At 28.9% G+C, this 13,035-nt stretch overlaps 3 protein-coding genes across 6 annotated transcripts in view; 1 reads left to right on the forward strand and 2 right to left on the reverse strand.

Annotated features, from left to right (window-relative positions):
* Nucleotides 1–1,426: 1,426 nt before the first annotated feature.
* Nucleotides 1,427–2,273, reverse strand: LOC148235094 (transmembrane protein 42). Its single transcript, XM_088186054.1, has 3 exons — nucleotides 2,085–2,273; nucleotides 1,858–2,004; nucleotides 1,427–1,788 (listed from the first exon to the last, which is right to left on the reverse strand). The coding sequence occupies exons 1-3, from the start codon at nucleotides 2,172–2,174 to the stop codon at nucleotides 1,657–1,659; spliced, it is 369 nt and encodes a 122-aa protein (XP_088042180.1). The 5' UTR covers nucleotides 2,175–2,273; the 3' UTR covers nucleotides 1,427–1,656.
* Nucleotides 2,274–2,462: 189 nt separating this feature from the next.
* CIAPIN1 (cytokine induced apoptosis inhibitor 1) lies at nucleotides 2,463–4,815 on the forward strand. The gene is made up of 5 exons (XM_088186053.1): nucleotides 2,463–2,675; nucleotides 2,746–2,972; nucleotides 3,036–3,180; nucleotides 4,415–4,521; nucleotides 4,581–4,815. Exons 1-5 carry the CDS (start codon nucleotides 2,531–2,533, stop codon nucleotides 4,686–4,688), a joined length of 732 nt encoding a protein of 243 aa, XP_088042179.1. The 5' UTR covers nucleotides 2,463–2,530; the 3' UTR covers nucleotides 4,689–4,815.
* Nucleotides 4,816–5,639: 824 nt separating this feature from the next.
* LOC148235096 (uncharacterized) overlaps nucleotides 5,640–13,035 on the reverse strand; it is a 165,394-nt gene continuing 157,998 nt past the window's right edge. For 3 of the 4 annotated variants that reach the window (XM_088186424.1, XM_088186425.1, XM_088186427.1), the window contains 3 exons: nucleotides 8,136–8,288; nucleotides 7,043–7,069; nucleotides 5,640–6,967 (listed from right to left, as the gene is read on the reverse strand). In XM_088186424.1, coding sequence (XP_088042550.1) covers nucleotides 6,782–6,967; nucleotides 7,043–7,069; nucleotides 8,136–8,288 — 366 coding nt within the window. In that variant the 3' untranslated portion in view covers nucleotides 5,640–6,781. The remainder of the gene's footprint in view (nucleotides 6,968–7,042; nucleotides 7,070–8,135; nucleotides 8,289–13,035) is intronic. The other variant, XM_088186426.1, reaches the window with a different exon arrangement.

The following is a 13,035-nucleotide window of genomic DNA, read 5'->3' on the forward strand; positions in this document are numbered from 1 at the left end:
CTAAAAAGAAAAAAATTAAGTTTTCTTGCGGAAATTTAGTCAGTTTGATGAAAAATGAGAGCAATCGATAGAACACTTTCACGCTTGAGCTACTTTGCGTCTCAAAACAGAATAAATGAATCCAAATATGACGCAGTTTTTTTAGATAACTTTTAAACGGACCAATTTTATATGTAAGCGCCCATTCACAAATTTAGGCAGAAGTGGTCAACGTTTTACAAAAATTTAAAAAAATGTTTTATATTTGGTTGAAATACTGCTATTTTAATTATAAAAAATAAAATTACAAAACTTAAGTGTTAGTACGTTTTTATTTAAGCACTAATAAAATTTTTGGGGATTTTACTTTGCGCTGCCGTTTATCGAATATATTATTCTTAAAATTGCTATTTTGCAAAGAAAATTACGATTGTATGGTTTGTATATAAATATGAATGCTTTATAAATAAACTGCCAAGACCACAAAATTTTGCATTACTTGGAATGTGCAAAGGTGTATTTCTCATGAATTTCTATCATGAGGAATGATGAATTTCATCTTTAACTTTCCTCGCAAGGATTAGATTTTTATGAATTTCATTTATATTTAAATATAGTAGTTGAAAATATTTTTTTATAAATTTACATTGTAATCATATTTATTACTGTTATGAAGTTATACATATACAAGATTATTGGGGTTTACCAATAATTTTGCACATCTTCAAATCTTGGTATGATATTTCACTTACACGCAATCTTCATTGTTTCTATATATACTAAAAAATATATTTGACTATTTATAAAGCGTATAATGTGACTAATAAGATAATAATACGCAATATTTAGTAAAATATTACATAATAACTGCAAATGCTGATTAATAATAATACTAAATGAAAGGCTTTGAATTTCTGTCAACAAAGTATATAAAAGGCTATAGTTGTTAGTATGTACTTATTTTTTCTCCATACTTTCGATTTATTAAATAATAATAATTTTATTTTATTTAATACCACTAATTATATATTATTTTTTTATTTATATTTAAGATATATGTTTTACTCAGAATATGCTTTTTTTAGATACACGTATGTTACTACCTATATATCAAAAATATTTTAATCAGAAAATTGTCCTTATTACTTATAATATTTATATTATGAATATAAACCATTATTTAAAATAAATACTAATAGAATAAACAATTTCTTGCATATACTCAATTACATAGGGGCTTGAGTTTTCTTAGAAAACGAATTAGATGTAGTTTCCCAGTTTAACGCAGGATCTGATCTGATAATACATATGCGAGAAAGTAAATTTTGCCAGTAAAATAAAAATAGATTAAAATTCTTTTTAAATAATATAAATAAATACATATATTTATGTATTATTTATTAATATTCTGTTATAACAGTTATTGGTTGCAAGGGTGCGTTACAGAGTATTTATTATTTTTTTTATTTATATGCTCAGAAATGCTCAAAACTTTTTTTTATAAACAATCGCTATTTTCAAAAAGGGGCTTATAACAAAATATAAAATAGTAATACCAAGTTTCAACCCTATTATAAGATTTGTATTATATTATATAAAATAGAGGCATCTAGCGATACAATGTAGTAATATATAATAAGCGGTGTAAAGCTTGAATAAATAAATTAAGAAATCGTTTTATTTTTGTTTCTCTTTAACATTGATGCTATTTCCTTTAGTGATTAATATTAATCCAATCAAAACGAAACTGATCCCACTCCACCACATCAAAGAAGTTTTCTCTTCAAAAAAAGTCACACCAAAAATCCCCTGTAATTAAATTATATAGATATTTTATATTATATAAGCTATAAAATAATAAAAATTATATTTTTTTACCGATAATATGTAATTCATAGCAGTTGAAACTAAAGTAGGTCCGATCGAATTACTTGATAAATTTAAAGCTTTGGAGTAAAACGTCCACATTAACGCATTACAGACTATCATCGCCATCAATAACAATGCGCTGATATAAATATTTATCTGAAATTGTAATTATAGGTCAATATTATTTTATGTTAAGGCCAAAATTATGAATGAACTGCGAGCTGTCAAATACTTACGGCGATCTCTGAACGGCCGGATGATTTTCCTAGCAAACCTGCTGTGGCTGCACATATTCCAGCAATAAATGCGTACAAGTTGTGTTTCATTGTTTTTCGATTGAGCGCATAGTAATAATTAAATGGAAGTGAATAGAACTTGGAGCGATAATCTGCTAGCAATAGTGTAGTAGTAGAACTGATACCAACCTAACGAATTTTCTCACAGTGCAATAATTTATTTTCATAAATATATTTGTAAAAATGTTATTATTTACTTTAAAAAAATAAACAATTGAGTCTGATTGCAACTGATATTTATATATGCTTTATAATATATTATTTTATTTTAAAAATAATACGCAGTTTCTTAGATTGATGGTCATTATATATGATCTTATGACCAAAGCGATGTTGGCATGACAGTTCTCACGTAGTCAAATAGTACAAAACATCGCAGATTAAAGATGGAATATATTAAGAAAAACGATAAAGTTTTGTTGGTTTGGAGTGGTTCTGATTCTGAAGATCTAACGAAATTCGTAGGCGGAATAAACAATGTGATCGGCGAGGGTAATCTATCTCTAGAAAATTACGACAGATTAACACTGGGTGAGTAAAGAAAGTCGACAATGATTTTAAGGTTATGTTCATTTATAAAATATATTTTCTATATGTTTAGTTGAACGTTCACAATCTCTATTCAACGTTATATTATCTAATCTGCTACCACCACGTGAAATAGTACATGATGAAAAGTTCTTCTCTTACATTTTAAACGTTTTGAAACCTGATGGCAAATTTGTATTGTACGATAAAAAATCTAACGTTGATAAATTGAAATTGCTCGGTTTCGTCAATCCGACGATCAAAGGCGATACTCTAATATGCTATAAACCAGCTTATGAGGTAATATAAACAATTCTCACTTCTATTAAATATATTTTTATTTATGACACACTTTATTTATAGGTGGGATCTTCTCAAAAATTAGCTTGGAAAATCAATACTAATGATTCGACGCCGTGGAATATTGATAATGACGACGATATCATAGATTCAGATCAATTATTGGACGAAAGTGATAAAAAAAAGACTGAACCTGCTCCATTGAAAGGTGTGTATAAATTTGATTAAAAAGATTAGGAAGATAGAGGTCTAATGACATTATTGTTTTTTTAATGCGATGATTCGGGACAAAAACTGATTATTTTTATTGTATAATAAATATCTAATTAAAATATCTCTGTATGATAATTCAATAATCAGTGAAATTGACAATTATGTTATTCTATTTAGCTCTAATAATAGTTTTACGGAGATATTTGTACATCGACCATTGTATTATATAAAGACCTATGTTGCCACTTTTTTGTTTTCAAGTGCCTTTAAGCCGTCTATTGCAGCGGTAGTCCGCGAACCACTAATGGTCCTTAAGAGAATTGTGGCAGTCCACGGAGTAATTTGAATATACTTGAAATTCGTTTATTAAAATGTTTTATTATATTCTAATTTGATTTTCTTTTATTTTTGAATTTTCGCCTTGTTAGATTGAGCGTTAAATAAAGGCTCGAACCAATATTTAGTATAAGCGACACAACTATCAATTAAAGTTGCCAGATCTCACGCTTGCTTAAAATATTTTAAAAAATAACTATAAATATCCATAAAACTAGCGCATCGGTCATAAAAGTCCAGTAAGATAAGAGACTAATCCAATTACATCCTCAGAACGTCGTAACGGACTGTTGCAGCAATAAGTGGGCGAGTACTAAGAGTCCCTCATGGAAAAACAAATACCATTTCATATTTAGAATATTATTTTTATGGAAAATTCATGGTTGTGGTTTGTGATATTCAACATTTTGAGTTTAGTGGTCCGAAAGGTTGGCGATTGCTGGTATAATGGATGTCCGCTAAGACACAATCGTTTGTATGAGATAGACAAAAAACATTGTTAAAAAAATAATTAAATTAATTTTCCCATCTTACCAGATACCAAAATGATAGCATGCATTGAATATTTTAGATAAGTAACATTTTTAAAATGTTATCTATGTTTTTTATATTAAATATCTAATTATGCGTTTACGAGTGGGTATATATAATATTTTTTGTTAATGTATTGGACGTCAAAAGATCACTGGCTATCATCTCTACCCTTTCCTTATTTGGTATTTTCTATATTGTTTCCGTTTTTTTTTAAATATTTAAGCGATTTTGTTATTTTCCGTAAGGAGGTGTCAGCTGGATTTAGTTTTTTAAATTTAAGTGGATGTATGTTGTTTTTTTTCGAGATTTCCTTAGGAATATTTCAGTGTGTGAAACTGATAAATTATGTAATATTTCAGTGTGCGGGACCACCGGTGTGCGTAAAGCTTGTGCCGATTGTAGCTGCGGTCTAGCCGAAGAGCTCAAAGGAGAAGTGAAAGAAACACCCAAATCATCATGTGGCAGTGTACGTAAATATTAATAATTTAATTATATTTTGAAATAATAATACATTTTTATTTATAGTGTTACTTGGGAGATGCTTTTCGCTGTGCGAGCTGTCCTTATCTTGGAATGCCTGCTTTTAAACCTGGCGAAAAAGTCATGTTGGCTGACTTAAAACCCGATATATAATTTCACTTCGAACAATATAATTATATAATTTGCAAAACAATTAGTTACATTCCTTAATAGCATCGTGCAGGTATTTGGGTTTAAAAGCTGTAATTACATATTTTTTTTTAATAAACCTTTAATAGATGATGCTTGTTTTATTAGATTTAGATTAAGACACGATCATATTTTCTAATTTATTTATTTAATATATATATGTATACAACTAATTATGTTGAACAATATAATAAAATAAATTTAAGTAACATTATTATTGTAATTCTTATGCTTAAATATATATGTAATAGGTAAGATAAATGCAAATATGAAAAATTCATCATTTTGCTTCTAATGTGGGTAATCAACGCTATAAATAGCTTGGAGTGCAATTTTTATCCGGCCTGGTCCCTAAATGATTTGCCTTTGAAGATTCGATGAATTCGATTTATAATAATAACTCCCATAACAAACACTAATAACATACATTTTAAGCCATCAAATGTTAGAAAGTAATTATAATATTTATTGATTTGTTGAAGAAGCTAATTATAAGTTTTTTAGATTTTTACATACTAAGGCATCCTCATTCACAGCATTATCTTGGATACGCTATACAGTCAATTCTCTATTTCTGAGAAATTAAAGTTCATTGAATCAATCTGTTCCGTCTGGTATACTGAGTCATTTTTAGAAAAAAATGGTACAAAACACGTATCCCTTTTTATATCAATACATCAATGTAAGAACATGTTAATTGAGATTTAGATAGAGTAGAATATTTATTTAATAAAATATTCTTGTGATTTGATATTTCAATCAACATTTTTACTAAAAAACATTGTAATTTAAATTTTAAATATCTCTTTAACATGTTCTTACTTCAGGTTCTTTTTATTGTATTATATTTGTATATATAATCAATATATACACATTTCTTAACTATAATTCATATTTAAATGTGATGAAAGGCAATTCTCAGAAAATATTTTATTAGTATTGTAAAACAGGCAACGGCTAACATTGCATAATACTGATTGAACATCATGAACAGATTATAAAAATCATACTAAATGCATATTTAAAAAAAACATTTTATTGTCAATAAAGCTAATAAAAATATCCATATAAATTAATTTAATAAACTTAAGATACATCGTTTTTTCATAACTGCTTTTTTTCTCACATGCGAGTTGATAAAATAATAATATTAAACATTATATTACACTTTAAACTACTTGAGATATAAGGTGTTAAATTTGCAATATTAGTAGAATTATTTTTATATACAAATTCAATGACTTATAACATTTTGTATTGGAAGTAAATTAAGAATATGCCATTTGGTACGTATTTCGTTCTAAGCATGGCGAATGTAAGATAAACGTTAGTATGTGCTAGTATTAATACATTCTTAGAACAAGCAGAACAGAAATGGTTGCTACATTGTTATACCTAACCCAGCACCTTTTACAACCCTGTTGGAGGGTGATGAAGTACGTGTAATTTGTTAATAATAATTACAAAAAAAATATTTTTGAATAGATTATCACTTTTTAAGTCAAGTTTCAGATTGCTTTAATGAATCGATTTATTCAATAATAATTTTTAATTTTTGTGTGGGTAAACATCTTATACAATATTTCTGATGTGCTCGTCGAGGAACGGGTGCAGTATAACAATATTGTATGCAAATATGTATTTATTTATTGCAACTTAATTTATTTTAATAATGAAGCACTGAATTTTGTATGATACATGTCTATTAATATAATAAAGAAAAACATATTCTCATCGATCGACATTGTCGATTAAGTTTATATTATAAAAAATACTTTCCTAATATGCATTGTCAATCCGATGATATATACGTATCAATTTTTATATTTATAATACTGATGATTACACTTAGCTAATCTTTCAAAATCAAGCTACTGACTGACAAACATTATTACCAATTACACCATATCAAATGTTTATTCATAGCAATTTAATTATGTATATATACATTTTTTTACATATTACATTATGTATCGATATAGTGAAACAATATTCACACTAACAACATCAATTTTTGGATGTTCAACGGAACTACCCCAGTCCTTTACTTAATTACTTTATGCACACTCGCAGCTCTCGACGATCATGTCCTTGATGTTCTTCAGATAAATTGTTCCGTACTCGTCTAAGATTGTCAGGGACATCGATTTTGTTTTAGATGGGACGCAACACGGCTCCGGTATGTTAGAGTTGAGCAGATGAACTATGGATTGCACGACTGCATGATTTTTCATCGTTGAATTCTGAAATGTACATTAAACAATATTATCGAATATAAGTGAATGACTTAAGATTTTAATTTATTAGTCAACTCTTACGCATGTATCCACATCTTCTTGGAAAGTCTTAAAAACAAAAGGATACATTTTATAGTTAGATACTATTATAATTTATATATTTAAAATAGGGATCCAGACCTGATGATTTTTAACGCTAACATTTATATTTACAAACACATTAAAAGTCATTTAGGGATAAATATGAGCACACAAATTCATGTCAAAAGCATTAACATCATTCCATTACCGTAATAGTGTGAACGATCGGTCAGTCCATCATCTACCTAGTTTTGATATTCATTACAAATGTTTATGTGCACGCCAGAAAGAAATGCGAAACTTTTTAAAAAAATGTGATGAATATTAGTTTTATTAATTCCTTAAGACTTTTACCCCAGAATTTGTACGTGCAAACGTACAAAAATAGGTTTGAATATCCCTAAATGTTTGTTATGATTTTTCTAAAATAATGTAAAAATGATTTTTATACTATTTCTATCACATTATTAATAAATACATTTTTATTTTTTATTGTTTTAATATAATAATTAAAATATTTTTCACGCGAATAAAAAATACAACTAAGTTAAAGATTAGTTTAAATACTAAGTCTGCATATTAAAAACTATATAAATAACCTTCAATCAAAATATATTTTCAAGTGTATTTTATCTTAATAAATCTATATAATTGAGCTAAAATGCATGTATGTATGTATCATGCTATAGTATGTATGTATTATATATACTTCATTCGATATACATATATATTTTTAATCATACACTCATAAATCCTTGATTAATCACAGCTTCATTAGCCATCCTAAAAATAAATAAAAAGAGCGCCAGGTATAAGCCTTAAAACGTTACAACTTTATTGTTTCTTTTTGATATTTTTTTGCTCACGAAAGGCTAATGTATTCTGTGAGGACTAAATTACGTACTGGGTGGTCCATATCGTGCCTACCTACTCCATAGCACAGTGTAGGTACGTAATATACCACCGGTGGAGAGTGGTTCCATTACACCGGAGCGATGGCTAAGGAAATGCAATTTCGATGCCAATCGAGACATTAATTATTCACATCGTCCCTTAAAAGCATGTATATTAATCGTCGTTGATTGTCGCTCACCCTTCGATCGTACATGGAGCACCTTCCTGAACAAAAGGCCGTCTGGAACGTTTTCGGGCCAATTATCCAGTCCTCCCAGCCTAACGAGCCAATGTCCACAGAAAAATGAGATAGGTGACACTCTGCCCAGTCGTTGCGGCTCTTCTTCGCTTCCTGAAAAAAAAATATAAAAATAATTGTGAATTTTGTTAAATCAGTGTATTCCAAGCCTTCCATTTTATTTGCACGCGTGCGTGTCAACTTAGAACGCGTGATATATTATTAATATATCATTTTGTTTGTTTTGAAATTATTGTAATATATATTTTTATTATAAATATAACTTTAGGTTTGACTAGAAAATATAAAAAATGTAGTATAGTAAAGATTTTAAATATCATACTTTACGGAAACGAATAATTGAGGTTAGAACGATTGTTATCGTTAGCTTATAATAGCCACGCAGACTTTCAAAAATCATTATATCATCAAATACCACAACAGAATGACTCTTTAAACCATTTTTTCATAAGCTTAAAGACATGTTTATAAACTATTATTGTACGTATCTTTTGTAATTATTGGATGTAAATATACCAACAAATGGCCACCTTAGAAGTAACACTCTCGTAACTCAGGGGTGTATCGGAGGCGGAGCTAAGCAATAACATTTATTTTGTCCTTAATTGTCCTGCTTAAGCTCCATTGAAGGACCAGTATAAAGGACTTGATAGACTTGTGGCGAACACTCACTCAATGACAAACAACTCACGCACTCTCAAAAACGAGGAACCAGAGATAAGAGAGACTCGATTTTTACGACTGCATTCCTCATTCAACCCTGCTACCAGATACTGACACATACATACACATTTACATCGAACATATTATGTATTAAATACATTGTAAATCAAACTGCTTTTCATAAAACGTCACAGCACTCAGTTATTTTCTCGAAAAATACATATTTTTAATTTACAAAATAATCAACGTTAACGATATTCTTGTGATTTAAATTTACAAAAAATATAAGTTTTTTTATGCATATAAAATATTTAAAAATAAAGTTGAAAAAATATGTCATGTTGAATTTTAATTTAAGCATCAACACTTTATTATTTTTACTAGAGAATTATGCGACTTTTTCGTTAAAAAGTTTTTCTAAGGCGATATTGATATTGATTCTGCATTTTAAGGATCGAAGGTCCATTAATGATTCACTGCCTTCAAGCGAAAGGCAGTATTAAACATGTACAGAATAGAAAATAAACAAAATTAGTTATTGAGGTAAATTTTCAAAGAAAGAATAATTTTTAAAAATTCGGAATTTTATTGGCTAAATTACCTGCTATAAACATTAAAAAATTTATTGTAATTAGTATTTGTACTTGCTATAAACTAATTTAATTTTTTTGTTGGCGTAATACAAGACCGTGCCGATCGCTTATTTGGGCGGATTAAGACAACTCTAAAGTACATTTATCAAAATATCAATACAAAGGACAGTCAGTGTCTATATAAATAGTATAAGAAAAACTAATCGTTGATGATTGATTATATATTATAATGATTTAATAATTGTCACAGTAACGAGAGAAATTTGAAAAAAACACTCCAAGTCCATATGGGATTTGAACTCAGGACCTTAATTATTTATTAATTTATTGTACCTAAATTTAAAATATATTTTTTAGCGCCCGATTTCCAAAGTGACGCTGTTGTTAGCCAAGACTAGGAAATCGTGAAATATATATATTTATTTTGCTGGACCCAACAAATTTAACTCAAGTGTATTTTTTAATTACATCTGTAAGTTATCAAAAATGTAAGAAAATATGAGTTATATAATCAATTATACGCCGGGTAAAGATAAGCATTCTTTATGACGTTAAGTTGTTTGTATTATATATTAGCAAATATGTTAGAAGGTTTGGAGCGCTCTGCCTTATTATATGTGGCAAATAATAGCAGCGCCGTTAAGAATCGTCATGCGTAGTACAACTAAAATTCAACGTTGAAATATATTTTAATGCGAAAATATGGCTCCGATATGGCTCTTGGTTTTGAATTGGCCTGCTGATTACTAGAACATAAATAGTATACTTAAATAATGAAAGTTGGAAATTCATTTTTAAGCCACAGAGCAATTTTTAGATAAAGTAAATAATATTGTCTCTATATATTTGTAAGACTATTAGGACAATATAATACAAATATGGAATTAGTAAGATTTAGCACACAATGCAATGCTGTAGATAACTTTTGTTTGTTTTAGTCGCAAGCAATGCAAACTAGAATGTCATGAGATAGCAAGCCCGTGCAGCTGAATTTTGAAAGCCTATTGACAAGGGTGAACTAGGACACAAAGGATATAGCCAGGAGGTGGACACCTGTCCGCCGATGGACAGAGAAATAGCACTACAGCGTGCAACTAACATTTGGCAAATAAACCTACCCACCCAGGGAGAATATTAGTCTTTGACGAGAGCAATCGACGCAACATGTTCGTATTGCATCCTATCAACTAATCCTATTGGCTACGATGGAAATACATGTCCTGATTAAACTTTCAGGTGAATAGCTTTATATACTACATATATATACAATATCCATACCTCTTTATGCATAGCAATTATGCTAATCAATACACATCACTAATATAGCATTTTCTAAAAAAAAATAATAATACATAAACATTGATTTCTAATGTTACCAATCTTATCGGTCGTTAATATAATGTAATCATGAATATTGAATTAATATAAAGAAATATATAGTTAATAAAATTTATTATCTTTTTATGAGTATATTAAAATGTAAATCATGAATGAGTAAATATTTATTATAAAATGTATTTTCATATTAAGTAATATTTCGTTTATAAACTCTAAGTCAGTACGCCAAGAAACTCATTCTTCTCGGAAAGCTTTCTATATATTTTTTAATATAAATTTAAGCTATATATAATAAATTCTCTCTTTTATGTAGCTTTTAAATGTCTTTCTATTAAGCGCTCAAAAATTTATTATCGCTTTCATATAGGGCGACCTGTATAAATAAACCGACTCTAAACTATAATTCTTCGGGATTTTCCAAATCACCAACGGATTACTTTTATTTCTATTCGTTAAATTTTCGCTACATTATGTAAATGCTAATCCAAGCTTAGGATTAGTATGGAAATTTACGACTGGAATACTGAAAGACGAAAATGATTTATAGCGAGCTTCGCAAAGCCCTCTGGATATATTTTTTATGGTTTATGAATATGGAATTTATGGGAACGAACGTATTCTGTCTGGAATTATTAATAAAGACATTACGGTGCATGTATAAGTTTGTGTAGAAACCGTTAATATTTAACGGTATGTTGCTTAATGTTTTCTGTGAAATTGTAAGCTCCGTTAAAGCGCATTCGTAACGTGTAATTGCATTAGACGCCGATGGGAAATTCTTTGAAATAAATAGCAATTGTCGGTTAGGTTGTTTCGTTCCAGGAAAACTATTTGCTTTAGCGAAAGCTCAAAGCTTTTCGCGCTGTCTTCGCAACAAAGGAAATCTTCTTCAGCTCGGCTGGCATAACGGAAAAATTAAAAAAGCCTTTGTCAGCCACTCGAGTTGTGAACAATTCACTCGTGTTACTGAAACCATTTTAGTTCTCAAGAAACGCATATATATATCAAAATGTACATTCTGTATTATTCTTTTTATATGGTCCGTCAAAACAACATAAAAAAGTTCATATTCTACAAATTATTAATATGGGTAGAGTGATTTTTCACAGGTTTCACAGAAACACTATGACGACTATTAGAAACGTTAATCAATGAGCTCACATAGCAAAAATTCGAAAGTATCTGTTTTATAAACAGGACCGCCGAAAGCGAACCAGGGCCCTGGGAAAACAATCATTCCGGGTCTCATGACAAAAATGGCACTTTATGTATTTTTTAACATCATTGAATAAATAATAATAAGTATGAGTTAACCCTTTCTGTGCTACAAATAAATATAAAAATTAGGCACCGTTGCGACATATTTTTTGCGAAATATTTTAATTTGGCATGAAAATTATTAAAAAATATCTACTCATAATAGTCGCGTTTTCTTTGCTGCTCAGTGTTGCCATATAGTGAATTTCCAGTTCAAGTCAAAAGCAATAAAATCGTGCCATAGTAGTGAAAACGCTTGATTATCAAGCGTTTATATTAAGACTTTTTTATAGAAATATTACGAGTGCGAATCGAATAAAGCAAATATAAACCGAATTTTGACCAATAGAAGAGCGCAAAAACAATTATTCCTTCTCAGAAAGCAAAAATCCACGTCAAAAGCAATAAAATCATTCCGTCGCCGTCGCAGTGTATAGGAATTATAATTAATTAAATAAGAAATTTAAAAACACAAATTATTTGAATCCAGGTCTTCCATGTATTAGTCACCGATTATACCATTGGTCTATCGCATAAAAATATTCGTTAGTCTATGACATTAATAACATCGCAAGATACTGATTTTTCCATTTAATTCGATATTCAAAGTCCAGCATTTAACCTCGATTCACATCTGCCACTTGAGACGACCAGTCTAGTGTGCAGTACATTCTCGCATTATATGTCACCAAAACTACACAGGGTCTTAAAAAATCAAAATTTGTTTGGCAGAAAAGCAATTAATTTGGCATATTTTATGTAAAAAAATTATAGTAAGATTTTATATTATTAAATTTATTAATATCTCGTCGCTAACAATATTTAATCATAAATTCATTTGCGCTGACAACGTTAAATAATATTTATTGATCTTAAAAATAATTCATAGGATGAGAATATTTTTCTTTCAGACTTTGACCCATTAATTAGGTTTGACATTAAAGGAAAATTAATATTTTTAGGAGAAAACAGCCTGACATCAGGTACTT

This window comes from Plectrocnemia conspersa, unplaced genomic scaffold (genome assembly GCF_051122295.1).
Source record: "Plectrocnemia conspersa isolate PC_06_02 unplaced genomic scaffold, ASM5112229v1 ptg000005l, whole genome shotgun sequence".
NCBI lineage: Eukaryota > Metazoa > Arthropoda > Insecta > Trichoptera > Polycentropodidae > Plectrocnemia > Plectrocnemia conspersa.

What these genes read in the sequence shown, in the direction of transcription:
- LOC148235094 (XM_088186054.1), bottom strand. Translation starts at nt 2,174, where the DNA reads ATGAAACACAACTTGTACGCATTTATTGCTGGAATATGTGCAGCCACA. An exon ending in CCGGCCGTTCAGAGATCGCC is followed by an intron (nt 2,005 to 2,084) that starts GTAAGTATTTGA and finishes TTACAATTTCAG; the next exon opens with ATAAATATTTATATCAGCGC. An exon ending in CTATGAATTACATATTATCG is followed by an intron (nt 1,789 to 1,857) that starts GTAAAAAAATAT and finishes ATTTAATTACAG; the next exon opens with GGGATTTTTGGTGTGACTTT.
- CIAPIN1 (XM_088186053.1), top strand. Translation starts at nt 2,531, where the DNA reads ATGGAATATATTAAGAAAAACGATAAAGTTTTGTTGGTTTGGAGTGGT. An exon ending in TGAACCTGCTCCATTGAAAG is followed by an intron (nt 3,181 to 4,414) that starts GTGTGTATAAAT and finishes GTAATATTTCAG; the next exon opens with TGTGCGGGACCACCGGTGTG. An exon ending in CCAAATCATCATGTGGCAGT is followed by an intron (nt 4,522 to 4,580) that starts GTACGTAAATAT and finishes TTTTATTTATAG; the next exon opens with TGTTACTTGGGAGATGCTTT.